Source organism: Arachis hypogaea, chromosome 15, assembly GCF_003086295.3.
Source record: "Arachis hypogaea cultivar Tifrunner chromosome 15, arahy.Tifrunner.gnm2.J5K5, whole genome shotgun sequence".
NCBI classification, from domain to species: Eukaryota; Viridiplantae; Streptophyta; class Magnoliopsida; order Fabales; family Fabaceae; genus Arachis; species Arachis hypogaea.
This window is the reverse complement of record NC_092050.1, coordinates 28292153-28306881: the sequence shown is the minus strand read 5'-3', so window position 1 is coordinate 28306881 and position 14729 is coordinate 28292153. Positions and strand designations below refer to the sequence as shown.

Here is a 14729-nt window from a genome sequence, read left to right as displayed (position 1 = left end):
AGTCAGGATAATTGTTTTGCTTGCATGTTGATTACCAGGGGCATGCATTTAATACATTTCCAGAGATGGGCGATACATGAATACCAGATGACATTTTTGAAATGACACCTCTAATTCGGAATTTCTTCGAGAATACAACTGTGCAGGTAAATTATCTTTGCTGATATAAATGAAAACGTTCAAATTGTGAAATTTGAAGTCGATGTTAAGAAATGCTTTTTGAAGAACCTATATTTGACATGAAAGCCATATATTCATCCACTTTAAGTGTGTCTTGGTAGGAGAAGTTTTGATTTCAAATCTCATTTTTTTATTCCTCCAAAGGTTCTTTAAGTCTTATTGTGCCTATGATGGAAAACTTAACGCAACCTGCTAATAATTGCTTCTCTTTCAACAGCTTGTCCATTGGATACTGGCCACTGCATCTCTAGTTTTAGTCGGCATTTCATAGTCCTTTTTATTGGTGGTCTTGTGCCCTTTAGTGTAATCAGATGTATGCTAGTATGTGGGGTTACAAAATATACACTCGTTCTAACATTTTCTCGTCACATTTATCATTGCTATTGTTCATAATTGCATTCATCAAAATTTAGTTTAAGCAGTGCAAAAGAGAAGACGAAAAACATATCAGAACAAATTATGAAGATGAAAATTTGGGAATCAGGGTTTTAAAATTGAGAATGGACCAATTTATGTTTTTTAAAATAAAGTTTAGACACTATTTTTAGTTGAACTCATTGTCTATCCATATCAACACTTGACAGTACACATTAGCAACGTTAATATAGATGGTGACTTTTGGACGAACGGAGACTCGCGTTTCCAAGAATAGAGGATATATTTGATCTTTTAAAAAGTGGGGGACTTATTTGATGTGAGTTGAGAATTTCATAGACCATTTTAGACATTATCTTCAAATAAATTTCTCCAATAACAATTAAACAAAACATAGAGGGTAATTAATCCCCTATTGAAACTCGACTTCACGTGAAGTTGATAAATGAGAGCCATTAGATGATTTGACTAAAATTTCATCTAATGACTCTCAACTATCAACTTCACATGAAGTCAACTACCTAAATTTTCACCATTTATGAGAGGATTGGGTAAAAATGACCATATATTACATGAATGTCCTAAATTGTTTTCTAGTTACATATTTGTTTTGTTTTAATTTATATAAATCATTACAGGCGTAACAATTTAGACTTGCACGTTAATCGCTCTATCCTGCAACAATTTAGTAAGCGTTCAAACTTCGAAGTCATGATACTAAATCATTGTAAGCTCCAATATTTTGGCAATGTATAAAGTTGAGAAAGCAAATCTAGATTCGGGGTATTGTTCATTATTAAAATAATTGTTCGCTATTAAAAACTAATTATGTTATATTAACTACATTTTATTTAGTCACCAAAAAAAAAACTACATTTTATTTTGAGAAAAAAAGAAAAGTGGTAGTTGTGTAATTGTTGCCGTATACATATAGAGAGCGAGCTAGATTCAGGGCATAAATAACATTTTTCTTTTTCTTTATTATTTATTTATTTATTTATTTTGAGATTGTTATCTAGATTGCACCTATAGTATTGACATATCAACACTCTAAACTGCCAATAACCTAAAAGGTTATATTACGTGTACACCAAAATCAGTCACCAAAGTCAGCCACCAGTATAAAATATATGTTGGAATACAAATACATATTGAAAATAAATTAAATCATACATGTATTTATACATAAATACATTGGTGGCTGATTTTAGTGGCTAATTTTAATGTACAAATAGTATTTCCCTAACCTAAATCTTAAGAATGTCGTGTCCTAATCCTAACTACGTTGAAAAGCAAATTGTTTTCTGAATGAAGGAAAGGATACCATTCATTCAGGCAAATGGAATTTACAATTTACCTCTCTCGAAGAGAAGATATCAGAAAAGTGAGCGTGACTGATACATTTTGGCAGCAACAACTAGCCAACTAGAACTACAAATGTTGATCTCGGCCCATCATTTCTTCCCTATCTATGAAACGCTCAAGCAGCTCTTTCTCTTGCAAAACCAAACAATCTTCAGCCTTCCCAAACCATTCATACCGCTTTTTCGCCACATAATCATAGACCGCATCCCTGATTGGAGTTGGAATCACCCAGAGTGTGCTCAAAGCAGAGTAAGGTAGTGGCAAGTATGATAGTACTCGCAATGCAGCTGCAGAGTCATGAGTCACAATGATGGACACACTCACATACATGGAAACCAGGAGAGAATGGTGATAATATATTTTACAATTGCTCATTTGTGATTAATGTCTAGCTAATATGTTCTGATATTTATCCCAAGCATCATGCAAATGTCATTGACAAGGTAACTGGGTTTAGATTTAGAGATTTATCATGATGTAACTTTGAAATTTTACATGTTGAGAATCAAACGCAACTTTGAAATGGCACACAATTGGACAGCGTAATTATTGAGCTTGTTTTATGCGAGTAAAAAACTTAGAATGAGAAGTATCACCCATGAATCGGAGATGAACTATACCTCAACACCTTTGTAAATTGTGTAATGGTTTTATACTTTTATCTTAAATATCATGAGCATATTAGATATCTTTAATATTAGATATATATTGACATTAATCAGTCTGAAGACTTAAGTCTAGTATTCTCATAGATCAGTGTTAGTATTTTATCCTTTACATCACAACATACCAATATATTCTCTCATTAATCTTCTCTGTTGAAAACTATTAATCTGAACAGTAAGCATAATGAGAAAGAAGACATTCACTAAATAGGAGCCTACACAGAAGACAAAAGTATTTATCAAAAACAAGAGGGAGGGAGGGAGGGAGGGTGGAAAACAGTCTCAATATGTTTAACAGGACGAATTTATTGACACAAATAATTCTTCTATTCACTGAGACTTCCCCCGAGTAACAACTGATCTAGACAGAATATTTATTCGGGTAAATAGCATATTCAAATAAAAAATAAAGCAAGGTCTACTCTTTCACAGCCTAAATTGCCTAACTATTCAAACAAAACCAGAACTCCATCATGATTCCAAGAAAATAGTTTGTAATTTTGGATCCATTAGCACAACTCAGAGTATTTTACTTTTGATTTTAAGATGGCATATATGGCAGTGAGCAACAGCTGTGCATCTAAGTGAATTAGTCCTCTCCATCCTACCATTAGTGGGAGACATGCACTAAATCACCTTTTCTAATAATAGAAACACATTTATTACCCAGTCAATTCAACACAAAAATTAATGAAAGCAAGATTTTCCAAGAAATATTTACTATCCATGATCTAATACCAACATCCAAGACAAATCGCATAATGGTCCCTTCTAAGTTAGCAATCTGCTGGATTTATGTTAAAAATATTGTGCATACATAGGCATGGCCAAAAATAATGTCATGCAGATAATTTAAGACAACCAAAAGGACAAAATGGATATCAGTGAAGCTAAAACAGAATGAATAAGAGAATTCTGACCAGTAGATCCCTGAGAATATGCGTTGAGGCCTTCAACAAATAAAAAGCGGCGGAGTACATCCTCTCTTTCAAGACCACATGCTCTCAAATAGGGCTCCGCGGCTTCAGACTGAACACAACAGAATTTTATCTTTTTGTCCTTGTCTGCCCTGATTACCCATTTCACTCCTGTCAATACAGAATTGTCAAGATATAAGAGACCAAAACACTAGACTACACATCAAACGTGGAACAATGAGGTAAACAAGGCTTGCAAAATTGACTTTTCTTTCTTCACATACAAAGTAAAACGTAGTCCAGTCTTTTTTTCTTTCAGTGGACAGGCCAGCAAGTAAAGCCAGATTTTAGAAAAATTAATAATTAGTCCAGGTTCAATTTTTAATACTGTAGTGCTCAAATCACTATGAACAACACTTAACTCCCCCATGCTTGATTTGTGATTCATATAACATTATAGAGGCAGTTTCCATCCCCCATAACTAAAGTTATCCTCAAGAGATTAAATAAATTACAAGAGATTAGATAAATTATACTACAGTTTCACCATTGCATTTGCAAAGTAACAATAACCTACTGGAAAACTCACCGCTCGGGTTTATAATGATAATGTTGGACACTAACAGTCTAAACTTTAAAGATATAAATTTCGTGGGAACAACAAACAAGGGAAAGCAACTGTCCAATCCCTATTGATCTAGAAAAAAAAATCCAAACCATGGATGCCAATTAGATATGCATTGGTATTCACGAAATCCCCAAGATAAGAGCATTCCCTCCAATATTGTTGTTTCCTAATTCCCCTTGGAGCACAAGGCTGTATAGAAACAAAAGGCTCAAGGGTCCACAAAACAGAGCACACAATAAAAAACCATTGAGCGTTAAAGACACACAATTTTAATTTTTAAAAAATAAAATAAAATAAACAAAAAACGCGTTTGTAAACCATCATAATTTATACAACAAAGTTCTAGAGCTTAAAAAAATAATCGAAAGGCTTTTATATTTCCCTAATTACCCTTATTCTTCCCGCAGCTTCTACTAATAAAATTTCACTTCTGTTTAACCAGCCGCTAATATCCAGAATCAGATAAAAAAAATAATTCGGAAATTTCTCGAAAAATAAAAATATATATTGAAAAATGGAATAAAATGAGTATGATCAAAGTAGAGAAGGCAAGAAAGGGGAATAAACCTCCGTGACAGAGATGGCAAACTCCGTCGTAAACCACGACTCTCGGCTGAAGGAGGGTTGGGGTGACAGGTGGTTCGACAATGGAAGATGAAGAGCCGCGCGAACGAGTGACATCATCTCCGGCTTCGTCGTCATCGTCAGCGTCGGCGATCTTGGCCGCGGTGCTGGGGACGACGTAGTTGGAGGAGGGTTTCAAAGATAGAAAGCGAAGTGAGGAACGTGAGAGTACGAAGGAAGGTTCAGCAGTGATTTTAGTCGTTGATAAGCTTCGGAGCCCTCGTTTAAGCACAATGTTCATTTTTTTTGGGCTGCGTGGAGGTTGGAGAATGCCACGGTTTGGGACTTGGGAGAATGTCAAAGTGTGCGTGTCACTCAGCCACTGCCTCGAAAGCGTTCTGAAGGGGGCCAGAACATAAACCGTGCTTTTCTTGCTCCCGAAGTCTGTTTTTGAATGGATCATACGCATAGCAAAACGAAAGATTATAAGAACTGCAAAGGAAAGTATAATACGCTAGAGGAAGGGCTTGAACCTTCGACCTTGTGGTTAACAGCCACACGCTCTAACCAACTGAGCTACTCCAGCTTGGATAATTATAATTTTAATTTATATTAATACCTTCTTTAATGAAGGAAAAAACGGACGCAGATTTTTCTTCTTTGTTGGTAAAGGAGAAGGTCGATGTAATTCTTAATATCTTAGATTCTTAGTCTTAGGAAATATTGTTAACGAAAAAATCAAACAATTTTTTTAATAACATGACAAATGGCGCAGTACTATTAATCCAACTAAACTAAACTTCATTCCCGAAATAATTGGAATCATTTGAAGCATTGGAACGGAAATTGAGAGGCTAATTCTAATATATGTTTGTTAGTTCAGATATTGATACTAAATTTTAATTTTTATCTCTAGAATTTTAGTACTTCTAAAAAGTAGAGACAGGAATTAAAAATTTTTGGGACAAAAACTAAAATTTTAATAATATCTTATACCTAAAATACCTTCATTTCAATTAATTAATTCCATTTTTATTTTTTATGCAAATTAAATTAGAACTAAATTCTTATTTCAGTATATGTCTCACTTTACACCAAATATAATACTAAAACTTCTTTCAATCGTTGTCTTTGTCTCTTTTTGAAACACTAACTTGGAGACTTGTTAAAAAAATTATAAAATTAATCAATAATGAATGAAAATTTCAATAGATGCATGCTCAATTCTTATTGTTGAAACGTGTGATTTCAATCACATTTAGTAGTATGATTTTCCAAGTGGCCAATAGATCAGTCGTCGTTTTGATATGGCAGTTTGCGATATGAAAGCTTCCGATGAACATCTGGATTCCAACTCATGTGAAGAGAGAAATGATATTAATAAAGAATGATTTGGCAGTCATAGAAATAATGCTGCCCCTATGTTACTACAGAACTGTTTAATTGTACACTGATCCAAAAACTGGCATTTATGGCCAGCTAGAAAGTCCATTTGCATGCAATGTGGCTTTTTAGTTCTGATTCTCAATTTCCAACATGCTGGATAATGGTTTTAGCCTTGCAAATCTCTCGAATTTGGCATAGTACTAACTTTCCTTGGAAGCAGCTACGGCAGCTTTTAATCCATACTTGGCGAAAACATCACTTAGTACAGCCTTTTCCTTGATCTTTAACCTGCACCAATGTCAATGGAATAAACATTTTAGAATGAAAAGCAAGCATGAGAATCATCATCTGATAAACATGTGTAAAATGCACACAGATAATGAGATAATTACCTCTTTGCGGATCCAGGAACATCTAACTTTGGAACCTTCTTGCCTTTCTGTTTCTTAGCTCGCTTTTTCTTCTGCACGCTCTCTTGTCCAACATCAGCAGATGAATTTGGTTCAGCTGTAGGGTTTCTGTCTATCTGCTCTAAGGAAAGTGAACCAATTTCGGAATTGATCTGCATTTCCACACTATCATCATCATCGTCATCAATGAAAGCAGTGGCGGCATCCTGATCCTCTACAGAACCCTCTTCATCTTCTTCTTCTACACTATCATCAGAATCTGCCATGAAAGCGGTGGCAGCATGCAGATCCTCTACATAACCCTCTTCTTCTTCTTCTTCTTCTTCTTCTTCTTCTTCTTCTACACTATCATCATAATCTGTCATGAAAGCTGTGGCAGCAACCTGATCCCCTACAGAACCCTCTTCTTCATCCTCTTCACTCTCATCATAATCTCCTTTGAACACAGTGGCAGAATCAGGATCCTCTCCAGCACTCTCTTCTTCTCCTTCTCCGTATATTTGATTGTCTGCTTCATCTGAATCATCCGAAGTGGTCCCATCCCAAGAACTAAGGGCAGAATCCTTCACGTTCGAAACCTCATTTGAGTCCTCTTCAACACCAGAGACCATGAGAAGTGGAGTAGTGTTGAGATTTGCACTTGATTTCGGAGAAACAGGAGAGGAAGAATGTGCATTTACAAATTCACATTTTATTGGCTTCTGAATCTTGCCAAAAGCAATACTTTGTCCAGAATATAGCTCTATAAACCTGAAGGAATGATCATTTGAGTAAAATATGCCACCACAGGAAAAACAATTAAAATCACTGTGAGCCAGCAACACTTTCTGGCATTGATAATGGTACAAGAAATCAACAACCATTATCACTAGATCCTTAATTCCTAGAAATACACATCTGAAATCATTCCACTTCACCCGAGTAAAAGAAATGAAGCTTGAATTTGTTAACCAAGAGAAGAAAACAATCTTTTAAAGTTTTACATATTTTCACTGTGATAAATAAAATAAGAGTTTCTAAAAGGGAAAAAACTTTTAAGCTGGGTTAAAAGTCCAAATTCTCAAATACCCTTAGCACCACAAAGAAATTATCACCATAATATCTCTCTCATTGCAAGAACTCCATGCACTGTGTATAGACTAGAGTTCTAGAACACACCTACCTAACTGCATCTGCTTCACACTTGAAATCAACAAAAGCAAAACCCTTGCAAATAGGGTCCCGTGTCTTCTTGTTTCCAATAACTTCCGGGACGATATTCACTATGCCTGGAATCCCTTCAAATGAAGATTTCAGATCCCTATGAATGTTCTTCTTTTTCGGCAGGTTCACCAAGCGCACTCGACCACCAATAGGAACAACTTGGGCATCTTCAAAATTTCATGACAACAGTAATAGTCAAATGCCAAATTGTAGACACCGCAGAAAAAAGAAGTAAACAATGGCCTGTTTCATCCAAAGGCCAAACACAAACAAACAAACAAACAAACAAACAAACAAACAAACAAACAACAACATCAACAACATATAAACAACACTAGACCACTAGCAATTTCCTTTGACCATTACCAAGTTCTCATATTCTCTTTTCAGGCTCCATAAAATCTGCACTTCTGGATCAACAAAGATTACAGAATTCATGATAAGAAGAAAAAATTAAGAAACCATCAAAATCTGCTTAAAGGTTAAAACGAATGTATTATTTCACCAAACATAGTAACATGAAACACAAACAAGTGAATAATAGCACAAAAGCAATCACTCTGTGGAATAAAATTCGAACAGTTTTCAAATGTAACTAAACCTTTCTTCTTTTCTTCACTCTTTTTGGAGTTAACGACACCGCTCTTGAGCTTCTTCAAGTTAGCAGCTTGTGCTTCTCTGCTCTGACGCATTTCGTCGAGCAGCTTGTCCTCAACGGAAGTATCATACACTTTCCCTTCCCCGAACCCTCTGGGTTTGTGCTTCAACCACTTCCTCATCTTCTCAAACGGCATCATTCCCTCTTCATCACCACCTTCTTCGTCTTCGTCTTCGTCTTCATCATCATCGTCGTCGTAGTACTCATTATCGACGCCCAAAACGACGTCGTCGTCCTCAAAGTCTTCGTCGTCGTCGTCGTAGTAATCGAATTTATCGTCGTTCGTTTTCGTGCCACGACGCCGTCGCCTCCTCGAAGATGTGACAGGGGAGCGACGCGCGGCGCGTAAACTCACACGGGGTTGTCGGAACCGATGGAAGTGGAGACCAAAGCGCGAAAAGAGTGGGGAGACAATAGCCTGAGAGGCACGTGCGAGAGCGAAGGAATGGCACGTGCCGGTTCTCACTCGAACCGGCAAAAAATTGTAGGGGGCCGGAAGCAAAGCTGAACGGAGCATAGCTTCTTCCTTCTCCGATTTTCAGCTCCTCCTCCTTGCTGCTTCAGTTTATCGTTACCCAAACCAAAAAGTGTAATTAATTTAACATTTTTAAATTACATATATTATTATTATTACTAAATCTGTAATAACTCTAACAACAAGGTGTCGTGGTGTAGTTGGTTATTACGTCAGTCTAACACACTGAAGGTCTCCGGTTCGAGTCCGGGCGACGCCATGTTCTCTTTTTCTATGTTTTTCTTTTCTTTTTTATATTGGGCTCAAGGTATTCTTATATTTTTCTGGCATACCATAAATGATATGGGTCCTGACTCCTGAAGAATTAGGCTTTGACCAGGTTTGAATACCAAAGACAAATGGCACACTAAGAAAACAAAAACACGGACATTTAGATGTCACATGAATTTTTATATGAAACTAATAATTCAAAATTATTAAATAATTTAAGATTTTAAATAAATAAATTATCATCTAATAATTTTTAATTATCAATTTCAATAAAGTGAACTAACGAGTTTTAAAAATAAATATGGTACTAGAGAATTAACAGGCAAAATCTAACTTTTATGCATGATTAGTGTATGAAAATATATTTAATCATAAATTGAAACATTAGCAAAAGTGTTCAAACATCCACCAACTTAAAAGTCTTTCAAATAAAATCATTTATTTGAAGGAAAATGTTATTTGTATACCATAGAATTGGTGTACAAAGGTATGTATAACTATTCAATCTATCACTATAAATGTCACCAAAAAAAAAATCTTATCACTATAAATTAAATTGTGTCAACATAATATTATTTTTTCCTATTTTGTTTACTCTTAGATTATTAGCTTGATCAAATAATTAAATACTAAATTGAGTGTATAAATTCTGCTACTTTTTTTTTTTTTTACCAAAGATAGGAGACTCGAACCTGCAACCTCTTAATTGAGTATGGGGAGACTATGCCAGTTGAGCTATTACTTATTGGCAATTTGGAAAGATATGAGACTCGAACCCGCGACCTCTTAATTGAGTAATAGCTCAAATGGCATAAACTCCCCATACTCAATTAAGAGGTTGCGGGTTCGAGTTTTCTATCTTTCCAAATTTTTATAAATTCTGCTACTCTTATTCAAATGATAATCTAAAAGATTATAATATTATTTTGTATAAAAATTAAACTCTTAAAAATTATACCGGAATATTAGATATTTTATCAAAATATTATTGTGAGAACGACCCTCTTGTGTTTTTTTTTTAAAGGTAAAGAAAAGGTGGATCCTATATCAATTTTAATCATCTAGACACATGATTATAACTTTTAATAAAAGTACTAGTAATTATATTTTAATTTCGTGACTATAAAATTTGATTTGGGTAATAGGCAAGTTCTCCTACTATTATTACCCACGCTATAACAATCTTCATCCCCTTGGAAATTTTATGCATATTGACTTAATTATGTGTTCCTTACTTCCTTTCTCGGTGCTGCCTGTAATATCTCAAGGTCAAGCACTTCATGCACTCTATAGGACGCTAAAATGTAAATGTTTATTTGTTTAAACGGACAAATTTTATTTTTAAATGGGTTGAGTTCAATTAACTAAAAATAAATAATGGGTTAAACAAATAATTTATTTAATTTTTTTATATATATTTTTCCAAAAATAGTTGTATTTTTGGATAGTTTTGGCCAATATTTTTTTATTTTGATTTAAAAATTTGATTCATTAACTAAAAAATATTATTTATTTAAATTTTTGACATAAAAATAATATTTTTTGTTAAAATATTTTTTAAAAAATATAATAAAATAGTAAACGGACCAATTCATTTAATCTATTAGATTGGCCATAAATAGTTCGAATCATAAAAATTATTATGACCTATAAATAAAATAAATTTAAAACGGATTAACCCATTTAACTCACTTACTTAAATAAAACGGATCAGTTTGTTTGACCGTCCTAATTTTATAGACCAATCAATTCATCATGTATATTTGTTTATTTTCATTTTTTCACATGCCATTCACCACTTATATGTTTAAGTATTGAAGTTCAAATTTTATTTTTTGTAATAATTTATTGATTAATGATAAGTTTTTATTTTTAAATAGAATTTAGATTTATAACAAATTATAATACTTAACTTGATAGATTAAGAGATTGTGAGAAAAAAAAATGATAGATATTCCAATAAAAATTTTATAGTTATTTTTATGTGAAGATATTTTATTTTGATCATTAAATAATAGATTATAAGATTTGATTTTAATATATTATAAAATTATTATTTTTATTTAAAATATAGCTAAATAAATAAATAAATATATTTTTAAATAAAGATCTTTATGAGGTGTTTTTGGGCATAAGTAGGTGTAAAAACAAAATACATATTCCTCTCTATGTGATATTTTGGTAAATGCATACGCCTGCAATTCATACTTAATACTATTTGCTTATACCCTTCTAAAACTATTAGAACATTTTATACTTAACAATGGTAATGCTACTGTGTCGGTTGGCAGCATATGAATTCACATACAATCTTGGCTCCCTACCAAACACACTATCCTGGTCCACGCCTCATGTCTCTGATCCTTGAATAATTAATACCATGAATCCTCCATTATCTTCATTTGGTTTCTCAATAAAGTGCTATTATATATGTAAATTATTTGAGTCTGTCAGATCTTAGGAAAAACCAAAATACCATCTTAGTTATGTAGAATATTTTGAAGGACAGAATTTTCTGGATAGCAGAATGTATAATATAAGGGTATTGTATTAAAAAGAAGATGTATATACAAAATTTATCAGATACAAAACATTCAATCTAACAAGTCTTATGTTTTTAAAAGTGGTAATTTCCCAATATACAGAAACAATAATTATGCTAAATATTGATGTTAACACATGGATCTCATCTGTTATCTATATTTGCCAAGCTCCATCTTCTTCATGATTTTTCTCTGACCATAATATATGGATGAATCTAATATTCCAGCAACAGTGAACACCCCTCCAATAATTGCACAAATGTTGGTCAAGAAATGTAAAAGAGGAGTATGGCTCTCTTTGAAAATAACCTTAATTGGAGATATGTCATAAGAAAAGAATACTCCAGGAACTGAACCTTGCTCTGTTGTATTCGTGAAATGTTCTGTCACAGAATACTGATTTGAATAGATAACATGACCTGTAACATCTTCGTATATTGTCGGAACTACCTTGATGAAATATTGGTATATTCCATGTCCATGAACCGGTCCTTGCACCCATTTTGCATCATCATCATCAAGAGGGTTTACTAATCCAGGATATTGGGCTCCAAAACTGAATTTGTTGATTTGATGGCTTATGTTAAAATGATTATTATCTCGTAAAGCAAGCAAATCAACAAGAAATGAAGAAGTTGAATGGTTAAGAATACTTTTCCCAATTGCAAAATGAAAATCTCCAGCAACCTTATTAATTTGAAGAGATCCATGAATATTGCATCCTTCACCTTCTTCATCCTTTACCCTCTGAACATACCCTTCTCTTTGACACTGATCAAACAAGTCCAAGTTCTCCGGCAACGCCCATTCCTTTTTGTTATACGCTTCTTGAACTTCTTCACAAGAATTACAACAATTGCCATCAGCACCATAACAAGAACCGCAATACTCTTCGTCGTACCCTAATCTGCCACCATGTATTTGTAAAGGCATCTGGATTTTCGGGGCGCCAATTCCATCTTGCATCATTGCTACCACGTTACCATGAGCATCAATTCTTTTTTTCAGGATATTATGTCTTATATTACGATGTTGCTCGCCAGTAATATCCATTGCGTCTAAACTGAGCAACGAACATCTAACATAAGGAAAAGTGACGTCGAAATTGATGTCTAGGGTTTCTCCTCTAGAAGTATCCACCAAAAGCTTAGTCTCTGTGTTAGTATGAAGGTACAAACTTAGTTCAGAAATGAAAAGAAAAACAATGACGATGGTCGATACAACAGTGATGACACCGCCGGTGATTGTGCGGTTATAAAATTCTTTGTGGACTTTTGGATACGCGTCTAAATTACGGAACCTGTTGAAGATCGTGTTCATGGTGGACGGAACCAAAATAAACACTGATCGAGGTTTAGAGAAAGGTTATGAGCTGAGAGGGTAAAGAAGGGAATATGCGTTGAATGGATGGAGAATGAAGGAAGAACCCCTTTTCTCTTTATACCTTTTCATATATTTTTTCTTATTTACATATTTTTGTTATGTTAGTTGGTGACCAAATTAAGCATTTCTTCTACATACAGCTTAATTTAGTTTAACTGTTTTAACGGATTATAACTATTTATTCCATCTTCCCAGGTGGAGATATAAGAAAATAAATTGTTTATATCATTATATGCCTATGTTGTTAGACGATTCCAACTTAATTAGTTTAATTATTAATTAACTAAAATCAAGGGAAGAAGCTGATTAATTACCTTAAATTGGAAAAATAAAAATGGTCTATTAGTTGGTTGCAACTTGCAACACAGCTGATTTTTAATTTAAAACATGCAAATATAAAATATGGCCAGTTCTACAATGAGGTAAACACAGTTGTAGACCACGACAATAATTCATGATATTATCTGTACATGCAATCCAAACAATTTAGTACTTGGTGAATTGTTTAAAGTTTAAACCATATCAAGTGAAACCATCAAAGTTACACTAGAACATGGATATATTTTATCAAAAGTTATTTTTAACTGAAATTTTAAGTGGTTCTCGCTTCTCCTTGTTCCTGTTCCTAACTCTTCTCCTTGTTCCTGTTCCTAACTCTTCCCCGGGAGGGAGTTCCTTTGGTTTACCTATCTCAATAAAGTCTATGATTGGTTCGAAGAACGTCTTGAGATTCAGGCGATTGCCGATGATATAACTAGTAAATATGTCCCTCCTCATGTCAACATATTCCTTCTGGGCCAGGAATGGAAGTTGTCGTTAAGCTCTAGCTGGATTTAGCTTTTAGTGGGCTAGGGTAGTTGTGCATCAATCACCAATGTCAATAAAATTTTTTTAGATGGATTCTGCAATGAGCCAGCCTAACCACTTTGAAATGGGAGAAAGGGTTTGCAAATATAATTACGCCATTCTTACTAGTGTTTTATTGATTAGTATATAATGATTATGGTTTTAATAATTTTAAGTTAAAATTTTTAAAGAATTTGATAATATAGTTGAGTAAGGGAAGAATAGGAGAAGAAAAAGCAACTTGCAAAATTAATTGTTTGAAAAAGAAAAATAAAATAAATGAAATTGCAAATGGAAGTTTATTGGGTTTAAAAAATAATGGGGTAAAGTATGACTTTTGTCCTTAACATTTTCGAAATTTTTTAAAATTGTCCTTAACATTTAATTTGATTTAATTTTATCCTTTACGTTTCAAATAAATTTCAATTTTACCCTTACTGTCAATATTTTAATAGTCAATAGTTAATAAATATTTTTCTTTTAATTTTACCTTTATTCAAAATTCTAATTTTAACTTTTTTTTTGGACATTATCCGAGTCGGACCAGACCAAACTTACCTAAACCCTAAAGAACCCAACCTAACCCATGACTAGAACCCATTCATCGCCTAATGCCAATTTAAAAACTTAATCTTTTTCCCTCGTTCAACTTCATTTTTCGTTCAGTCGCATCATAACCATTGTCAGCATCACACAAAGAGAGAGGAAAAAGGAAATGAAGAAAGAAGTAAAGAACTGCCGGCCAAGGAATGCCGCTGCCATTGAACCACCGACGAGTCTAAGAGGAGAAAGAGACAAATCACATAAAGCAGAGACACTTGTAATGGCTATTCTAGCACCTTACCGGTGAGCTCTCTCTCT

General features: G+C 33.8%; 3 protein-coding genes and 2 non-coding genes across 5 annotated transcripts; 1 reads left to right on the top strand and 4 right to left on the bottom strand.

Moving 5' to 3' along the window:
- Positions 1–1511: 1511 nt before the first annotated feature.
- Positions 1512–5207, bottom strand: LOC112750077 (uncharacterized). The gene is made up of 3 exons (XM_025798607.3): positions 4698–5207; positions 3506–3673; positions 1512–2207 (listed from the first exon to the last, which is right to left on the bottom strand). The coding sequence occupies exons 1-3, from the start codon at positions 5161–5163 to the stop codon at positions 1987–1989; spliced, it is 855 nt and encodes a 284-aa protein (XP_025654392.1). The 5' UTR covers positions 5164–5207; the 3' UTR covers positions 1512–1986.
- Positions 5207–5280, bottom strand: TRNAN-GUU (transfer RNA asparagine (anticodon GUU)). The gene has a single exon. It is a non-coding gene; the product is annotated as a tRNA-Asn (tRNA).
- Positions 5281–6049: 769 nt separating this feature from the next.
- Positions 6050–8937, bottom strand: LOC112750076 (uncharacterized). The gene is made up of 4 exons (XM_025798605.2): positions 8295–8937; positions 7653–7860; positions 6473–7240; positions 6050–6368 (listed from the first exon to the last, which is right to left on the bottom strand). The coding sequence occupies exons 1-4, from the start codon at positions 8866–8868 to the stop codon at positions 6281–6283; spliced, it is 1638 nt and encodes a 545-aa protein (XP_025654390.1). The 5' UTR covers positions 8869–8937; the 3' UTR covers positions 6050–6280.
- A 74-nt stretch (positions 8938–9011) lies between these two features.
- Positions 9012–9085, top strand: TRNAV-AAC (transfer RNA valine (anticodon AAC)). The gene has a single exon. It is a non-coding gene; the product is annotated as a tRNA-Val (tRNA).
- A 2539-nt stretch (positions 9086–11624) lies between these two features.
- LOC112750075 (uncharacterized) lies at positions 11625–13227 on the bottom strand. The gene has a single exon (XM_025798604.2). The coding sequence runs from the start codon at positions 12957–12959 to the stop codon at positions 11790–11792; it is 1170 nt and encodes a 389-aa protein (XP_025654389.1). The 5' UTR covers positions 12960–13227; the 3' UTR covers positions 11625–11789.
- Between the last annotated feature and the right edge of the window lie 1502 nt (positions 13228–14729).